The sequence below is a fragment of the Carlito syrichta genome, unplaced genomic scaffold (genome assembly GCF_000164805.1).
Source record: "Carlito syrichta isolate Samal-C Ts95f unplaced genomic scaffold, Tarsius_syrichta-2.0.1 Scaffold308854, whole genome shotgun sequence".
Lineage (NCBI taxonomy): Eukaryota > Metazoa > Chordata > Mammalia > Primates > Tarsiidae > Carlito > Carlito syrichta.
This window is the reverse complement of record NW_007252950.1, coordinates 880,957-897,238: the sequence shown is the minus strand read 5'-3', so window position 1 is coordinate 897,238 and position 16,282 is coordinate 880,957. Positions and strand designations below refer to the sequence as shown.

General features: G+C 41.2%; 1 protein-coding gene across 1 annotated transcript; it reads right to left on the bottom strand.

The window, feature by feature from the left end:
* Nucleotides 1-6,033: 6,033 nt before the first annotated feature.
* TOMM7 (translocase of outer mitochondrial membrane 7) lies at nt 6,034-16,064 on the bottom strand. The gene is made up of 3 exons (XM_021716647.1): nt 15,875-16,064; nt 12,483-12,531; nt 6,034-6,269 (listed from the first exon to the last, which is right to left on the bottom strand). The coding sequence occupies exons 1-3, from the start codon at nt 15,975-15,977 to the stop codon at nt 6,254-6,256; spliced, it is 168 nt and encodes a 55-aa protein (XP_021572322.1). The 5' UTR covers nt 15,978-16,064; the 3' UTR covers nt 6,034-6,253.
* Nucleotides 16,065-16,282: the final 218 nt, after the last annotated feature.

Here is a 16,282-nt window from a genome sequence, read left to right as displayed (position 1 = left end):
TTTTAAAGAATAAAGTAGACATCCAATAATTGTAAAATACAATATCATAAATTAATAATTCACCAGATGGATTCACAATGCAGCAGAAAACAAGATTAATAAATTTGAAGACAGTCCAACAGAAAATAACCAAACCGAAACACTGAGAGCAAAAAATAAGTCATCTGAAGTTCCTACCCTCACTGACTTCTCTTTTTCTTCTCCCTTCTCCCAGGCAAATTACTTTTTTGTGATAAGAAAGAGTAAGGTTGCCAGGCACAGTGGCTCATGCCTGTAATCCCAGCACTTTGGGAGGCAAAGGTGAGAGGATTGCCTAAGTCCAAGGATTCAAGATCAGCCTAGACAACTTGACAAGACCTTGCCTCTACAATAAATCAAAAATTTAGCTGGGGGTGGTGGCATACACCTGTGGTTCCAGCTACTTGGAAGGCTGAGGCAGAAGGATCGCCTGAGCCCCACAGGTCAAGGCTGCAGTGGCCGTGACCTGTGGCATACTGCACTCCAGCCTGGGTGACAGAGTGAGACTCTGAGTAAAAAAAAAAAGAAAGAGAGAAAGAGTATGGTGGAAGTAGGATTTAAAACAATAATTAGCTGGTAAGGAACATCCATATAATAATTAAGAATTAACCTTGGGCACCAACATTAAGCAGAAAGAATGTCTGGTCAATACAAATCTCACCCTTCCTAGGTCCTCACTCTCTCCACTTCCAGAGTCCAGAAATCAAATCCTCTTCAGGATCTGCACCTGTGTTGTAATGTCTGCCCTCCCAACACCAGGACCCTTCCAGCAAGCTTTGGGTATATTGAGCAAATGCATATGCTAATTAATAGTGTAATTCATTTGTTAGCCCTTATAGATTTGACAAGATAATCCTATACATACAATGCATAATGCAGTGGAATAAATCACTGAGGCACTCTAAGACATGCTGGTGAAGGATGGCCTAATTTAGAAGAGAGAAGCTTTATCTTAAATGATATTCATGAAAATAATGAGGCTATCATGATAAGATCTCCACTCCTCACTCTGCTAGTCTTGCATGAACTCTTGACCCTCATGGCACTTTCTGAGCTCTTGGGTGTTTTATTTCCCTTCCTTAAATCTACTACTCAGAGGACCCAGACAGTAATATAAAAAAGTTAAGTTTGAAGAGCCATTCTGTTAAAAAATATTCAATACAATGCAATATCACAGGGGAAGGGATCTTCAAAGAGATTAAGGACATACTGCCACAGATTTTTTTTTTTTTTTTAAGTTGGAGTGCAGTGGCGCACACACAACTACCACAGCCTCGACCTGCTGGGCCCAGGTGATCCTTCCACCTCAGCCTTCCAAGTAGCCAAAACTACAGGCACTTGCCACCATGTCTGGCTAATTTTTTGATTTATTGTAGAGACAAGGTCTCCCCAAGTAGCCCAGGCTAGTCTCAAACACCTGGGCTCAGGTAATCCTCTCACCTCAGCCTCCCAAAATGCTGGGATTATAGGCATGAGCCACCACGCCTGGCCAGAATTTTTAATCCAAAAATTGTTGAACAGAGCATTTTATAGTTATTTTCTAGTTCTAATAGGATATACTTGTAGGTATTCTGAGTTTTGTTCTTCAGCTAAATAATAATAGTAATATGTCCCCATTGTCTCTCAGACAGCATACAAACACTTTCTTCTGCCATTCTAGACTTATTATCTGCTATCGAATTTATCCACATCTCCTTAACTACTGCCCCACATCATAGCAGTGCCTGGTTCTTGCATATATAATACCTCTCATTTTAAACTTCATCATCCAATGATGAGTAGAAGTCCTCAATCCTTGGCCCTAAGATGCTTGAGTACAGGGCAGGACTCCGGGAGTCCTAGCATCCAGTTGCTAGGAGACAGCAGAGCAAGAATCTCAGAAGCTGTACAAGAGTGGATTTCTGGTAGGCAACTGACATTCTAAGCCATGTCTACTTCTTTGCTCCCTATATTGAGCTCCTATTGTGTGCCAGGCACTATTCTTGTGTTAGGGATACAGCAGTGAACGAAGTGACTAGGTCCTTACCGTTATGGTGAGAAAGCTAGCAAACAGGAGAGCAGAAGGAGGAAGCAGCCATAGTGAGGAAGAATTCTGGGCAACTGTTACGTCCCAAAGACAAAATATAATGACTCCCATAAGAAACAAATTTGGCCAGGCATGGCGGCTCATGCCTGTAATCCTAGCACTTTGGGAGACCGAGGTGAGATGATTGCTTGAGTTCAGTTCAAGACCAACCTGGGCAACATAGTAAGACTTCATCTCCATAAAAATAAAAAAATCAGCCAGGCATGGTGGTGTATGCCTGTAGTCCCAGCTACTCAGGAGGCTGAGGCAGAAGGTTCACCTGAGCCCAGGAAGTCAAGGCTGCAGTGAGCACCAGCCTGTCAGAGACTCCAGCTCAAATAAAATAAAATTTAAAAAAAGAATCAAATTTGATCCTTTGGAATTGTTTTTGTGTAGGGATGGGGTCTCACTGTGTTGTCCAGGCTGGTCTCGAACTCCTGGTTTTAAGCTTTCCCCCCCCCATCACCCCAATTTTGAGTCAAATTCTTAAGATTATTATTTAACTTTTATTATCTTTTTATCTTTGCTTCTTACAGAAAAGGGCAGCATTGGTTAAGATTTCCTCTACAGTGTATCTAGGACAACCTCAGTTTTCAAATATTTAATTCAAAAATCCCTCTGAACTGTTCAGCAGAAGAAAAAATAAACTCCACATATTTGTTGAATATCCACCATGTATGACACACTAAGAATCCCAGGTTCAAGATCCTGGTCCCCATCTTGGTGTGGTGGTCAGAGGGTATGCATAATTGGCAACACTCAACAACAAACAGCATATGCACTCAAGATCTGTCCTTTTTGGGGGGCATGTAAAATATAAAATAAGAAATAAAGACAACAAAAGTAAATGTGTAGCATTTATTATTGCAAATGTAATAATGTCAAAGACATCAAATCTATATGAATGTACTATTCTATGTGATATGTACATAATACACAGTACAGGCCCACTCTATGGAACTTAAATGTTAACATTTTATAGTTTTCATAATTTTTTTTGAGTCAGAGTCTCACTCTGTCACCCAGGCTGGAGTGCAGTGATACACTTATGGCCACTAGTCTCCACCAGCTGGGCTCAGGCAATCCTTCTGCCTCAGCCTTCCAAGTAGCTGGAACCACAGGCAATCACCACCATACCCAGCTAATTTTTTTAAGTTTATTGTAGAGATGAGGTCTCACCATGTTGCTTGGGCTGTTCTTGAACCCCTGAGTTCAGGCAATTCTCTCCCCTCAGCCTCCCAAAGGGATTACAGGCGTGAACCATCAAGCCTGGCCTCATAATTGTTGATCGCACTTTTAAAATCAGGTATATGAATTATTTTGAAAGGCAGCACATATCATTAATAAGATCACAAGCTTTTTTTATTTTCATTTTTTGACTCAGTTTTCGCTCTCGTCACCCACACTGGAGTATAGTGGCATGATCACAGCTCACAACAGCCTTGACCTCCTGGGCTCAGGTGATCCTTTCACCTCAGCTTCCTGAGTAGGTGGGACTTAGGCATGTGCCACCATGCCCAGCTAATAGCAAAATTATTTAAATGGTCCACAGAGTACTGGTTACCCGTAGTTAGGGAAGGGGAGGAGGGTTTGCTATCAAAGGACATCCTTGTGGTGACGTTCTTTCTTGGTGGCACTGATGTCAACATCCTGATACTTTCTCCTAGCTTTGCAAGGTATTACTACTGGGGGAAATTGTAAAGGGTACAGGGATCTTTCTGTATCATTTCTTATGCTGCATACAACTCTACAATATGAAAACATATTCTCAAAATATGTCTAATGTTTGGATAAATGAAACACACACACACACACAAACACTGCTAGGCCTCACCACCAATTTCTGATTCAGAAGCTCTGGAGTGAGACCCAAAAAGTACATTTTCACAAGTTTTCAGGTGATGCCAGTCTGGAACCAGCTATGTCAACCACTGGTTTAGAAAATACTACCTAGCCAGGCTTGGTGGCTCAGCCTGTAATCCCGCGCCTTTGGAGGATGAGGTGAGTGGATTGCCTGATCCCACGGGTTCAAGACCTGCCTGGGCAACTTGGCGAGACCTCATCTCTACAATAAATCAAAAATGAGCCGGGCACGGTAGCGCGTGCCTGTAGTTCCAGCTACTTGGAAGGCTGAGGCAGAAGGATCGCCAGAGCCTAGCAGGTCGAGGCTGCGGTGGCCAGAAGGGGCCACTGCACTCCAGTCTAGGGGACTGAGTGAGACTCCAACTCAAAAAAAAATAAAAAAGAAAAGAAAATACTACCTTAGGGCAAGTATCATTGTTCCTATCTTGCAGAAGAAGCCTAAAGGTTAAGTGACTTCACCAAGGGTTCTAGGAACTGAGTGACAAAGCCAGGACTCACCAGGTTCATCAGCTCAGTGCTGTCCCCTCAACTAATCAAAGTCAGGAATAATCTTTTTCATAAGGACTCCCTAGGGTCTAGCATAGAACAGAAACCAATAAATGCATGTTGAATTGGACTGTACTGCCCTAAAGACTAAAATTCAATAAAATGTGGGCGTTTGGTTTAACATTTCATTAAATTGTGCACCAGTCTCAGCGGTTATGCAGTACCTTGAATAAGTGCTTTAATTCTGTTCCTCTTTCTCAGAGGAAGATAAGGGAGATGGGTCCTTTCTACTTAATTCTGGATTCCTAACTTTAAAATCTTCTTGGTTTTTATAGACAGCTACTAGGTAACCCCTAAAAGAACACAAACCAGTATGTTTACTATTCGTCTTACTATTTTATCAAAATACATACCTGTTACAGCTTTATTTTCTCAATTTCTAGAAACTCTGAGAGTCGTGTACAACAAAATACTAACAAAAATCCACTGACAACACACTTGCCAGAAAGGACTGGGGGTGGGGGGGGACACAAACTTAAGCAATTCTATGGACTTTAGAAGCCATCTCGGTTATTAGCAAAATCACACGTGCCTGGAATAGATGTTGAAGCAATCACACTAAGTACTTATCAAAAATGGTTTTCCTGCAGTTAGCTCTCAGAATTCTACTTTAAAATCCTCTTATTCAGTAAGCCTCCAATAGTCTTCCAGTCTCCATGGCAAAGGTAACAAAACTTGAGGCAATCGGCTTAAACAGTTGAGAGGCTTTTACATTAGAAAAAAGGAAGCACTGTCTGGTGATGACAGCTCCAAACACTTGAGAGGGATTACTCATGATCATTCTCTATCCTCTACTTAAACACTGGATATCTAAAACATTCAACCCAACGGGCTCTTCCCAAACTGGGCCATATTGTTTCAGGTTCTATTTTTCCTACATTAATTACAACTCCACAAAATAAGAAAATAGATCTATTTTGTTAGAAGAACGGAAAAAACTAAATACTAAAAATAGAATGCAAATACAGGTGAAGGTCTCCATATTAGTAGGGACTAAATAAGTGAAACATCAAGTCAGTACACATTCCCTCTGAATTGAAAACTAGTTTCCATGAATTCACTCCCTTTTCTTCCACCAGAAAATACAAAGTGCTACCATTCAACATAGCTCTCCATGGGCTCTTGTCCAGCCAGCCCTGGCTTCCTTATACCACTGAGTAAAATCTCAGACTCAAATTTAACTGACAAATCAGACTCCCCAGTGCCGCTCCCATCCCCTAGCCACAGAGCCACCAGAACCCCTAGTTCTTGCAGTCAGAACTTGATACCAATGCACCGGAGGAAGCAATGGCTTGTTCTTCACCAACTGAGAGCTGTCTGTACTCTGTCTACCTCAGAACATCCCAGAGAAAATTATTAATTAATTCACTGCAAAGGGAAACTATAATCCATATGTTAAAAGAATGGGCAGGAATTAACCTGGACTTTATTTTTTTTAATAGCATCTAGGTACAACATAGATTCTGTTTGAAAAAGTACCAAAGGGCTTAATTTTTACCCCTGATAATCCTGTATGTTCAATTCAAAAAAGACTCAAGACATAACATTGTTAAAAATATTTATTTTGATACATTCTATCATACATAAATCAGCAGAGGTTCCACGCTGCCACAGGAGCAGCTGTGAAGTCAGAGCACTGGGCCCTCCAACTGGTCACTGTCCGGACAATGTTCCATCTCTTAGCCCAGCCAAAGCACACCCCTTCCATGCTGTTCCTGCTGTTCACTGATTGCTTCCAAATCCAGATGACCAAACAGTCCTTCATCCCCAAAGTAGGCTAAAATGTTGATGAAGAGGAGAAATAAATTAAATCCCAAAATAAAAACCTTCTAAACATAGGTTAGGAACTAAAAGACTTTATACATTTATGTTTGCGCTTGGTCATCTATCAAATTCAGTTACAAAAAGGATCAATCTCACTGAGCAAATAAAATCAAACATTCAGAACTATATTTAAAGAAATACAATTTAGTTACTTTTGAGCACAGTTATTTATTACGAAAAAAGAGGAAAATGTAAGCTGATATATAAAAAGAGGTCAGTCAAAAGATAAACAATTAATACTTTTCATTAACTGGAAAGACTGATAAACCCAGAAAATAAAGCTATCTCATTAGATGCACTATCAGTAATACTAAAATAACATGTATTAAACACTTTCTGTGAATGCTCTGTGAAGTTCATCTTGGATTTTTTTCGATTCAGCTTAAGAAATAATCTTATTTTTTCTTATTACCTAAGCAATGTATTAGACACTGTGCAAAGTTCACAACTCCCAGTTATGAGACTGAGCAGAGCGGAATGGGACCTACATGCTCTCATAACCAGTACCCTCCTAGAGACAACCTGCCTCCATTTCTACCTCAAAAAATTCCTACCCCAAGCATTCCAGTCATTAAGGAGCCCAGACTTCCAAATCATTTGCTGACTCTAAACAGAATCCAGAAAGGAGAAAAGCAGTGTTTCATTTCTAAATCCTGCTACTTAAAAACGCAGCCCCCAGTTGAAAAAAATCCATTATAATGATAATTGAACAGTTCTGTAAAGTTAATTTTTAAAAAATATCTCACCTCTGCCTAGAAAAAAGTCAGCATGCATCCATTTTCAATTTTCAAATATGTATTAAGGTGTTCTCTTAAACTCCAAGTATTTTTGCATGCAGTTAAGACATGAAAGTAAGTTCTTTATCCATTAAGGTCTTTTCCTTAATGGTAATGAGCACTTAGTTAACCTTAGCGTTCACATATTCATCCAAATGTTTGACTAAGACATTGCCCCCTATTCGTTGAAGTACTGAACTTTGATGGGCACTTGTCAGGCAGGTAGATGATTTTAGCAAAGGTGCCTCCTGCCTGCTCTTTCTGCTTCAGCTCTGTGAAGTTCATCGTGGATTTTTTTCTATTCAGTTTAAAAAATAATCTTGTTTTTTTTCTTATTATCTAAGCAATATATTTTTATTGTGGTAACCTCAGCAAATAAAATAAAGAGGAAAAAGTTTGTTAATACTCACTTAAATTTAAATTAAATCCCAAAGTAAAAACCTCCTAAACATTGGTTAGGAAATAAAAGATTTTAGACGTTTATGTTTGTGCTCGGTCATCTATCAAATTCAGTTACAAGAAGGATCAATCTCACTGAGCAAATCAAACATTTAGAACTATATTTAAAGAAATACAATTTAGTTACTTTTGAGCACAGTTACTTAATGTGAACAGCTGTGTGTAGTAGCTCAACTCAGCACTTTGAGAGGCTATGGCAGGAGAGTCGCTTGAGTCCAGGAGTTCAAGACCAGGCTGGGCAACACAGCAAGACCTCATTTCTACAAAAAATTTTAAAAATCAGCTGGGTATAGTGGCAATGTGCCTGTAATCCAGCTATTCGGGAGCCTGGAAGATCACCTGAGCCCAAAGCCAAGGCTGTGGTGAGCCATGATCATGCCACTGCACTCCAGCCTAGGTGACAGAGAACCCTGACTCAAAAAAAACACTAAACTCACTCATCGTTTCAGCTACCCAGACAACCTCTGCCATCACCTTGGAGTGTCTTGTTATTCCATTTGCTATGCATACGTATAAGGGGGCATCCAAAAACCTGGAATTTATTGATTTAAAAAGTCTGTATTTATTCTTATATGCTCAAACTTCAATCACCTTCAAAGTACTCTCCGTTTAATGCAATACACTTATAGAGATTCTTTTTCCACTGCTCAAAAGTTCTTGAACCTGTCAATTTTGATGCCTTTTAGTGCTTTTGCCATTTTTTGTTTCATCTCTTCCACGTGGGCAAAACATTTCCCCTTGAGGATTTTTTCATCCAGGGAAACAAAAAAAGTCACTCAGATGAAATTGGGTAAATAGGGAGAGTAGAGCACAGGGGTCATGCTATTTTTGGTCAAAAACTGCTGAACACTTAGTTCAGTGTGGGCAGGCATGCTTGTAAATCACCCCTCATGAAATGGACAAAAGTGTTGAGAGAATCTCCCCCCAAAATTTACTGAAGTTGAATGCAGTCTCTCACAACAATGCTAGCTGGTACAGTGATGCCAATGGGTTCCTAGAACACTCACCTAATTGGGGAAGCCCGCCCACCAAAAAAATAATTTCAGTTTTTTTGGATCCCCCCCCCTCACATATAAATGCATATAAACTAACATATAAATATAATAGCTAAATTGGAAAAATAAGTACATAAAAAGAGAAAATAAAGCACTGCATTTTGAATAAGACATTCATGTCAACCAACATTTGCCAACCACGTACAATAAGCCATCAGGGTGAAAGAGACACGGAGATGAATGTAATTCAATTCCAAAGAACTCAACAACTTGGCAGGGAAACTGGTAAATCATTAACTATAGTATTTGCATTAGTAGTATGCAAATAATAAATTTATATAGAATCAATTGACTTTATATGAATAAACAGTAAATTTTACGCTAATAAAAACTGCAGCAGTTCCAAGTCTGTTCCTTTCAGGACACAGACTAGGCAGCTCAGGAAGATCTCTCTAGTCAGTCTCCCCAGGCAGGTAGCACAGTATGTGAAATTCCATAAATGAATAATCCTTTGCAGGCACACACATTCTTTTGTAAAACAAAAGATGCTCTTAACGACAAAAAAGATTAAGACAGTCAGCACCAGAATGGAGAGAAGCACAGAGATAATAGGGGAAGAAACGAAAAGCAGTGGTGGGGGTGGGGGCGGGGAAGACGGGGTGCTTCAGTAAGTCTGCTACTTTGAAGGGTCAAATCTTGGTGGGATAAATGAGGCCCTCCAAAAAAGTACAACAGAAGGACACATTCTATCCCTACTTCAGTATCTAGAGCACCCAAGGCACAAAATAATGTTATTTCCCAAGATGCAGATCCAATCTAAAAATTGTACAAGATGCAATGCTCTATTGGTTCCTATCCACAGGATCACCAGGAGGTGAGGACCATTTAATTAAGGTAATTCAACACTTGTTGACAACTATGTTAGGTGCTTACAGGACAAACTATAAATAAATAACAAGCATAATACAAGGCAGAGAACAACAGACAAAATAATACTATGGGAACACAAAAAAGGAAGTGGTTTCAGCTAGCAGAAAAGCAGGGAGCGACTGACAGAAGAGGAGACATTTGATGTTGGCTTTTCTAGAAGCATATTCTCATCCAGTGGAAACAGGAAAAAGCATTCCAGGCTGACAGAGTACAAGTATACAGGAAAAGGCATACAAGTACATAGTTTATTCTGGGATTCAGCATCAGTGTCACGTAGCTACAGCATTGCTCTCACAGGAGAAGGAAACGGGAATATGAAAGACATCACAGAAAAGATTAAAAATTACTATTAGTAGCCAGGCACAGTGGCTCACACTTATAATCCCAGCACTTTGGCAAGCAGAGGTGGGAGGACTGCCTGAGCCCAGAGGTTTAAGACTAGCCTGGGCAACTTGGTGAGACCTCATTTCTACAATAAATCAAAAAATTAGCCAGGCATGGTGGCACTCGCCTGTAGTTCCAGCTACTTGGAAGGCGTCTAAGCCCAGGAAAAATCGCCTGAGCCCAGGAGGTTGAGGCTGAGGTAGCCATGATCATGCCACTGCACTCCAGCCTGGGCAAGAGTGAGAATCCCACTCAAAAAAAAAAAAATTACTGTTATTAGTTTATTGGTCACACGTTACTTGACAAATATTGTTACTACGTTAAATACAATATTCTTATTCAATGCTAATGGTAACTTTATAAAGTAGGTATTATGCCCAACTTATAAAAGAGGAGAGGACAGTTCAGAAAGATTAATAATGGCTTCTTGGGGAAAGGTATCTGATGATAATTTCCAATGCTTGGAAAATGTTCACACAGCTTAAGCCAGTAGTCCTATCTCTGATCATTTTTCTATAGTAACATTTCTCAAAGGAAATAATTGATCTAAGGTCACTCAACTAGCAAATAGCAGATGCATTACCTTAATCTATTTTACAGAAACGGAAGTTGATGGCTCAAAGAGTAAGGGCTAAGAAAAAAGAACTCAGTGGGGATCTCTGGAAGGGGTTTTAAAGCATCAAGCCACAAAGGGCTAAAGAAAGAGAGGCAGGTGAAGAAAGCAGTACCATTTGTTGAAGAACTTGGTTTTTCTTTTCTTTTTGTGCTGCAACAGTAGAATGCTGAAGAACTTTACCAGGAAGAACAGAGTAACTGCAGAAGTAGACAAGTTGAGGGCACACAGGATGGTACCCTTTGAGGAAAAAAAAGCCCTTCCAAGAAAGGAGAGGTCAGTAAGGCAGAGGGAATCCCTATCAGATGGCATTGTGCCAAGCAAAGATTACCAGAGAAGTCCCTGTGGCCCAGGGGAAAGAATGTGGGCTTTGGAAATAGACACACTCCTCCACCTACGACTAAGCAACCTGCTCTCAAGGACTGAAGTGACGATTAGAGACACTGTGTGAAAAGCACCTAAAAGAGGCCTGGCACAGTGGCTCAAGCCTGTAACTTTGGGAGGCCAAGGCAAGAGGACTGCCTGAGCTCAGGGGTTCAAGACCAGCCTGGACAACTTGGTGAAATCTCATCTCTACAATAAGTCAAAAAGTTAGCCAGGCATGGTAGCACGTGCCTGTAGTTCCAGCTACTTGGAAGGCTAAGGTGGAAGGATCATCCGAGCCCAGCAGGTTGAAGCTGTGGTGACCGTGATCGTGGGCAACAGAGTGAGACTCCCACTCAAAAAAAAAGCAGCTAAATATCATCACTATGAAGAAACTGAAGCTCCAGAACAGCCAATGAAAAAGTCTGTTGAGGCAACCCACAAGAGATGTCCGTGAGACAGTGTCAAACTGAAATCCCACACACCAGCATGCAGTGGTCACAGTCACCACAGCACCACAAGTCGTTCCTCCAGAGCAAACCTGCTTGTTTGAAATTATACATATGTATGTATGTGTGTGTGTGTGTGTGTGTGTGTGTGTGTGTGTGTACAGTTTTCGCAAGTATACATGCATATGTGCATATGAATATACATACTGTTCATGTGCATAAAGCTTTCACAAATGCTTATCCAACAGTCAGCAAGACTACTTCTGAAGGAATATGACAATCAGAGTCATAAATGTTCCTACCCTTTAATCCCATGAGAATGTATCATAAGGAAATAAGTCAAAGTCTATAAAAACTATGTCCATATAAATGTCAATCATACTGTAATGTAAAATTTTTAAAAATTAAAAAACCGAAGAAATCCACAACTGGAAAACACATGGGATAACAACTCAAATTTTAGATGAAAACAGCAAAATCCTATGTATCCTTGCTAGAATGATATAAAAGGTTGTATTCATTCGAGTAAGATGGGAAATTTAGGACATTAAAAACAGTTCACTTTCCAAGTGGTAGAAGGAATTAATTCTTTTTTCTTTTAAAACATGCTAGCTGGGCTTGGTGGCTCAGCCTGTAATCCCGCGCCTTAGAAGGAATTAATTCTTTTTTCTTTTAAAACATGCTAGCTGGGCTTGGTGGCTCAGCCTGTAATCCCGCGCCTTTGGGAGGCTGAGGTGAGTGGATTGCCTGAGCCCGCGGGTTCGAGACCCGCCTGGGCAGCAAGACCTCATCTCTACAATAAATCAAAAAATCATCTGGGTGTGGTAGCGCATGCCTGTAATTCTGGCTACTTGGAAGGCTGAGGCGGGAGGATCGCCGGAGCCCAGCAGGTCGAGGCTGCGGTGGCCGGGAGCGGCCACTGCACTCCAGTCTAGGCGACAGAGTGAGACTCCAACTCAAAAAAAAAAACAAACATAAAAAAAAATAAATAAATAAAACATGCTTCACTATGATTATAACAGTCAATAAAAATTAGGAGCAGGAGAGAAAGTAGTTAGTTACCTGATGCCACAGCCAAAACCACACTGACTACAGAACTCCATTTCAATGCCTATCTCTACTACTCTTTTAGTTCCAAATAATTCAGTACTACTACATGAACATCCGCCCTGAAATGTTTAGCTGTAAGAGTAGTACCTCAAAACAGTTGGCTCAGGCATTCCAGGATCTGCACCCCTTTTAAATCCTGAAACAGGGGAGAGAACAAAGAGTAAGAATATTAAAACCCCAGCAGACAAAAAAATGTACAACCAAGACTTTTTCTTTTTTTTAAATCAAACCTAGGATGGCTGGAATATCCAGATCTACCAGCACTATCTAGATTGACCTGCACTACAGTATAGTCTCAAATCTTCCCTAGAGTAAGAAACTACATTCAGAATTAATCAGTAGGAAGAACAAGTTACCTTATTTCTATTACACACCCAATTAGCACAGTAGCCCTTGGCATTCTCTTTCGTCATTAGTTATTACCCAGAAATAAGATGATACAACTCCCAAATTATACTGGATAAAATACTCTGAAGAGCAAAATAATTTTATAAAAAACCGCTAAACTTTATTTTATCCCTCATAAGCCTCTCTTTGTAAAGCAAAGACCAGTAACAGAAAGGAGCAGAAATCATTCAACCGTTATTATTTAGCAACCTAATTAACTCTTAATTATAAGTATAGGTTAGATAAATATTTTATAATTTAAAGCAGTCATCAAGCAGCCAAAGGAAAATAAATAGATTTATAAGTTAACTTGATAACAGATGCTAATTTGCTAAAATAACAGATTAAAATTAGAGCTAGGGCCAAGAACTATGGGGGATCTGAAATTTTACCCTATTTTCAAGACAACAAACTAGCCTGCCAGTTTCACAGATGACAGAAGACAAAATTCTAAGATAGAGTTAAAAGTTTTTGGTTTTTTTTTTACTTCCAGAAATACCTGTAGTCAGACAGGTACCATCATTTTTGCTTCAGTTTCCCAAGCTCCAATTTCCACATAGAGGACGAGACAACATCTGTACACGCACTAGACTGCTTTACAGGTGACGGACCTATGCTGTAAGCATATCTCCCCTTTGCTCTGGAGGGAGGTATTATTTTCCAAGGTCATTTGTTATAAACATCCACAAAATATAATATGGAACAAAGGGTCGCAGAACCTCTGCTCACAAGCTTTGCAAGACAGACCATGGAGAACTGTCTTCCAATTGGTGGCTCATTAAGACCTCGTTGTTGGTAAATATTTAAACAGATTCTTTATCATCATGCCATTGTCATTTTTTTTTTTTTTTTTGAGAAAGCAAGATTTATTAAGAGGACACAAAAGCTCCCACAGTGGGAGGGGACCCAAGGAGGTTGCCATCACTGACATATTTTATGGCACTATACTTTCTGAAGCCCTAAAAGTTATGTTTGAACCTAAATTACACAAGTTCAATCTGCAGTTGTAGGTTACAATGAGCACTGAGGTAGGAGGAAGTAAAAGAAAAATGTGGGAACTGGTTTCAACATTAAATGAGATACACAGCATAAAGGAAAAGACAATGATAAACAAGTACTGGAAAAGACAGTCTTAACGTCAGTCGCAAATAACCTGACTTGAATGCTAGGGTGAAAGTCACCATAATAGAAGGAAATATCGCCAATGTGGAGTAAAAAGAAAATAAACTAGCCGGGCTCGGTGGCTCAGCCTGTAATCCTGCGCCTCGGGAGGCTGGGGTGAGTGGATTGCCTGAGCCCACGGGTTTGAGACCCGCCTGGGCAACTTGGTGAGACCTCATCTCTACAACAAATAAAAAATTGGCTGGGCGTGGTAGTGCACACCTGTAATTCTAGCTACTCGGAAGGCTGAGGCGGAAGGATCTCTAGAGCGCAGCAGGTGGAGGCTGCGGTGGCCGGGAGCGGCCACTGCATTCCAGTCTGGGCAACAGAGTGAGATTCCAACTCAAAAAAAAAAAAAAAGGAAAGAAACTCTAGTACGGAAAAGGCATTATCCACCATCAGACCAACGCCTTTGGCACATAGACTGTAGCAACTAGCTACAGCTTTCTAACAGTAGAAAGGAATCTCAAAAGAGGGAGAAGGAGAGAAAGAGAGATGAAAAGACTTGCTGCAAACAACCACAAGGACAAAAAAAAAAAGGCTAAAATAGGATCCCGTATACACAATGAAAAAAGGAAGGGAAGAAGCCCTTATTTGTTTCTTAGCTAAAAGGAGAGCAAGTGTCCCAGTGTTTGACTGAACAGGAGGACAGCACAGCTTGTAAAAACAGACTTCCATGATTATTTGCTCTAATATTTGATACCCATACAAAGTCACTAACATCTGGAAAAGTCATGCTTTTTAAAAAAAAATTGCAACCAGTATAAGGGAGATAAAAGATCATTTAAAGTCCTATCTACTGAAATATCCCTAGATTATCCCAGCTGCTTCCAATGTATGGGGAAATAGGAACCACAGCTGCCAGGAAAGCATCAAGCATCATCCAAGACTGTCAAAAACGAAGGTGAGGGCACTCTTACTTTACAATGCATGGCCCTAAAACAAATAAGAAGCAAAGCAGCACCTTGCGAGAATCACAGGATTTTAAAGTGTGAAACTGAGTTTTAGAAATGCCAAACTAGGGCAACCCCCTTTGAATCCCCTCCCACTGTGGGAGCTCCTCTCAATATATCCTGCTTTCAAAAAAAAAAAGAAAAAGAAATGCCAAACTGAATGCTCAAACTGACAACACTGGCGCTAACAACCTATATGATCTTTCCTTTCCACCATATTGCCTGAGTAGGGCAATAAGATAAAAAAGAAAAGCTACACAGGATTAGACACAGAACAAGATCCTAGAGTGCGGTCCTAGATGAAAAAATGCCTGAGAACTTAAAAGTCCTTGCAGAAGCGAATAGCGGTTGAGACTATGGGCCCTGATGTCCCAATGCCTGGGCCGATAGCTCTCAGTCAGTACACCTGTGTGACCTTGGGTAAGAAACAGAATTTCTATACGGCTCAGATTCCTCGTCTGTAAAATGGGGCCAATAACAAAAATCGTCCAAACCCTTCATTGTACAGGCGAGAAGGCAGAGGCACCCAACGACTATTATAGCCATGCTTCATAGCAGCAGCATATCCACCAGGTGCCTAGATTCCCAGCATAGGCCTCTTCCCACCTAGGCCCACCTGGAGATGTGACGAGAAAGGACCTGAGAACTCACCTCGTGCCAAAAAGTGCTTTAGTGACTTTCACATACATCGGGCCATCTAACCTTCACAACAACCCTAAAAAGTACATCTCACCTGCATTTTACAGATGGAAAAATAAGAAAGGACTACATGGGTTTTAACAACCCAACTAGGGAGCGGTGCAAGAGGAACTCGAACTCAAGTTAGATCGGCCCCACTTGACCAGATCGCCTCAGAGGACGCGCACCCCGGGTGTCCACCCCCGCCCCCCCTTCTCCCGCCCCGGAAAGCCAAAAATGGAGTCGCAGCCTCCGCCACCCTCTTCCCTTGGTCTCTTCCCACGCCCTTCTCCTACTGACCCAGGTAAATCACGAGAGGAATAAAACCCCAGCGAATGGCAAACTGGCCGCCCTTGAAGAGCTGCTGCAGCCTCTGCTTGGCCTCTTTACTCAGCTTCACCATGGCGACGGCGGGCGGCGCAGCGACGATCCCCCACGCCGGCGACCGGTCGGAATCTGGAAGGGAAAGGAAGTGTGCGTGCGCTGCAGACACCCTTTACGGCAGAAGTCGTGAGCGTCGCCAGCAGAGGTCGTAATTCATCGCCCTAAACCTGCCCTGCTCCTTCGTGCCGCCGCCTGGTGGAAGGCGCATGCGTGGTTGGTTCGCCTTGCCCACCTGGAAGCCGGAGTTCTTTCTGCATCAAATTTTAGGAATCACCTGGTTTCTCTGGCCGCCGCTTGAGGCACTGCTCTTTGCGTCCTTTTAGT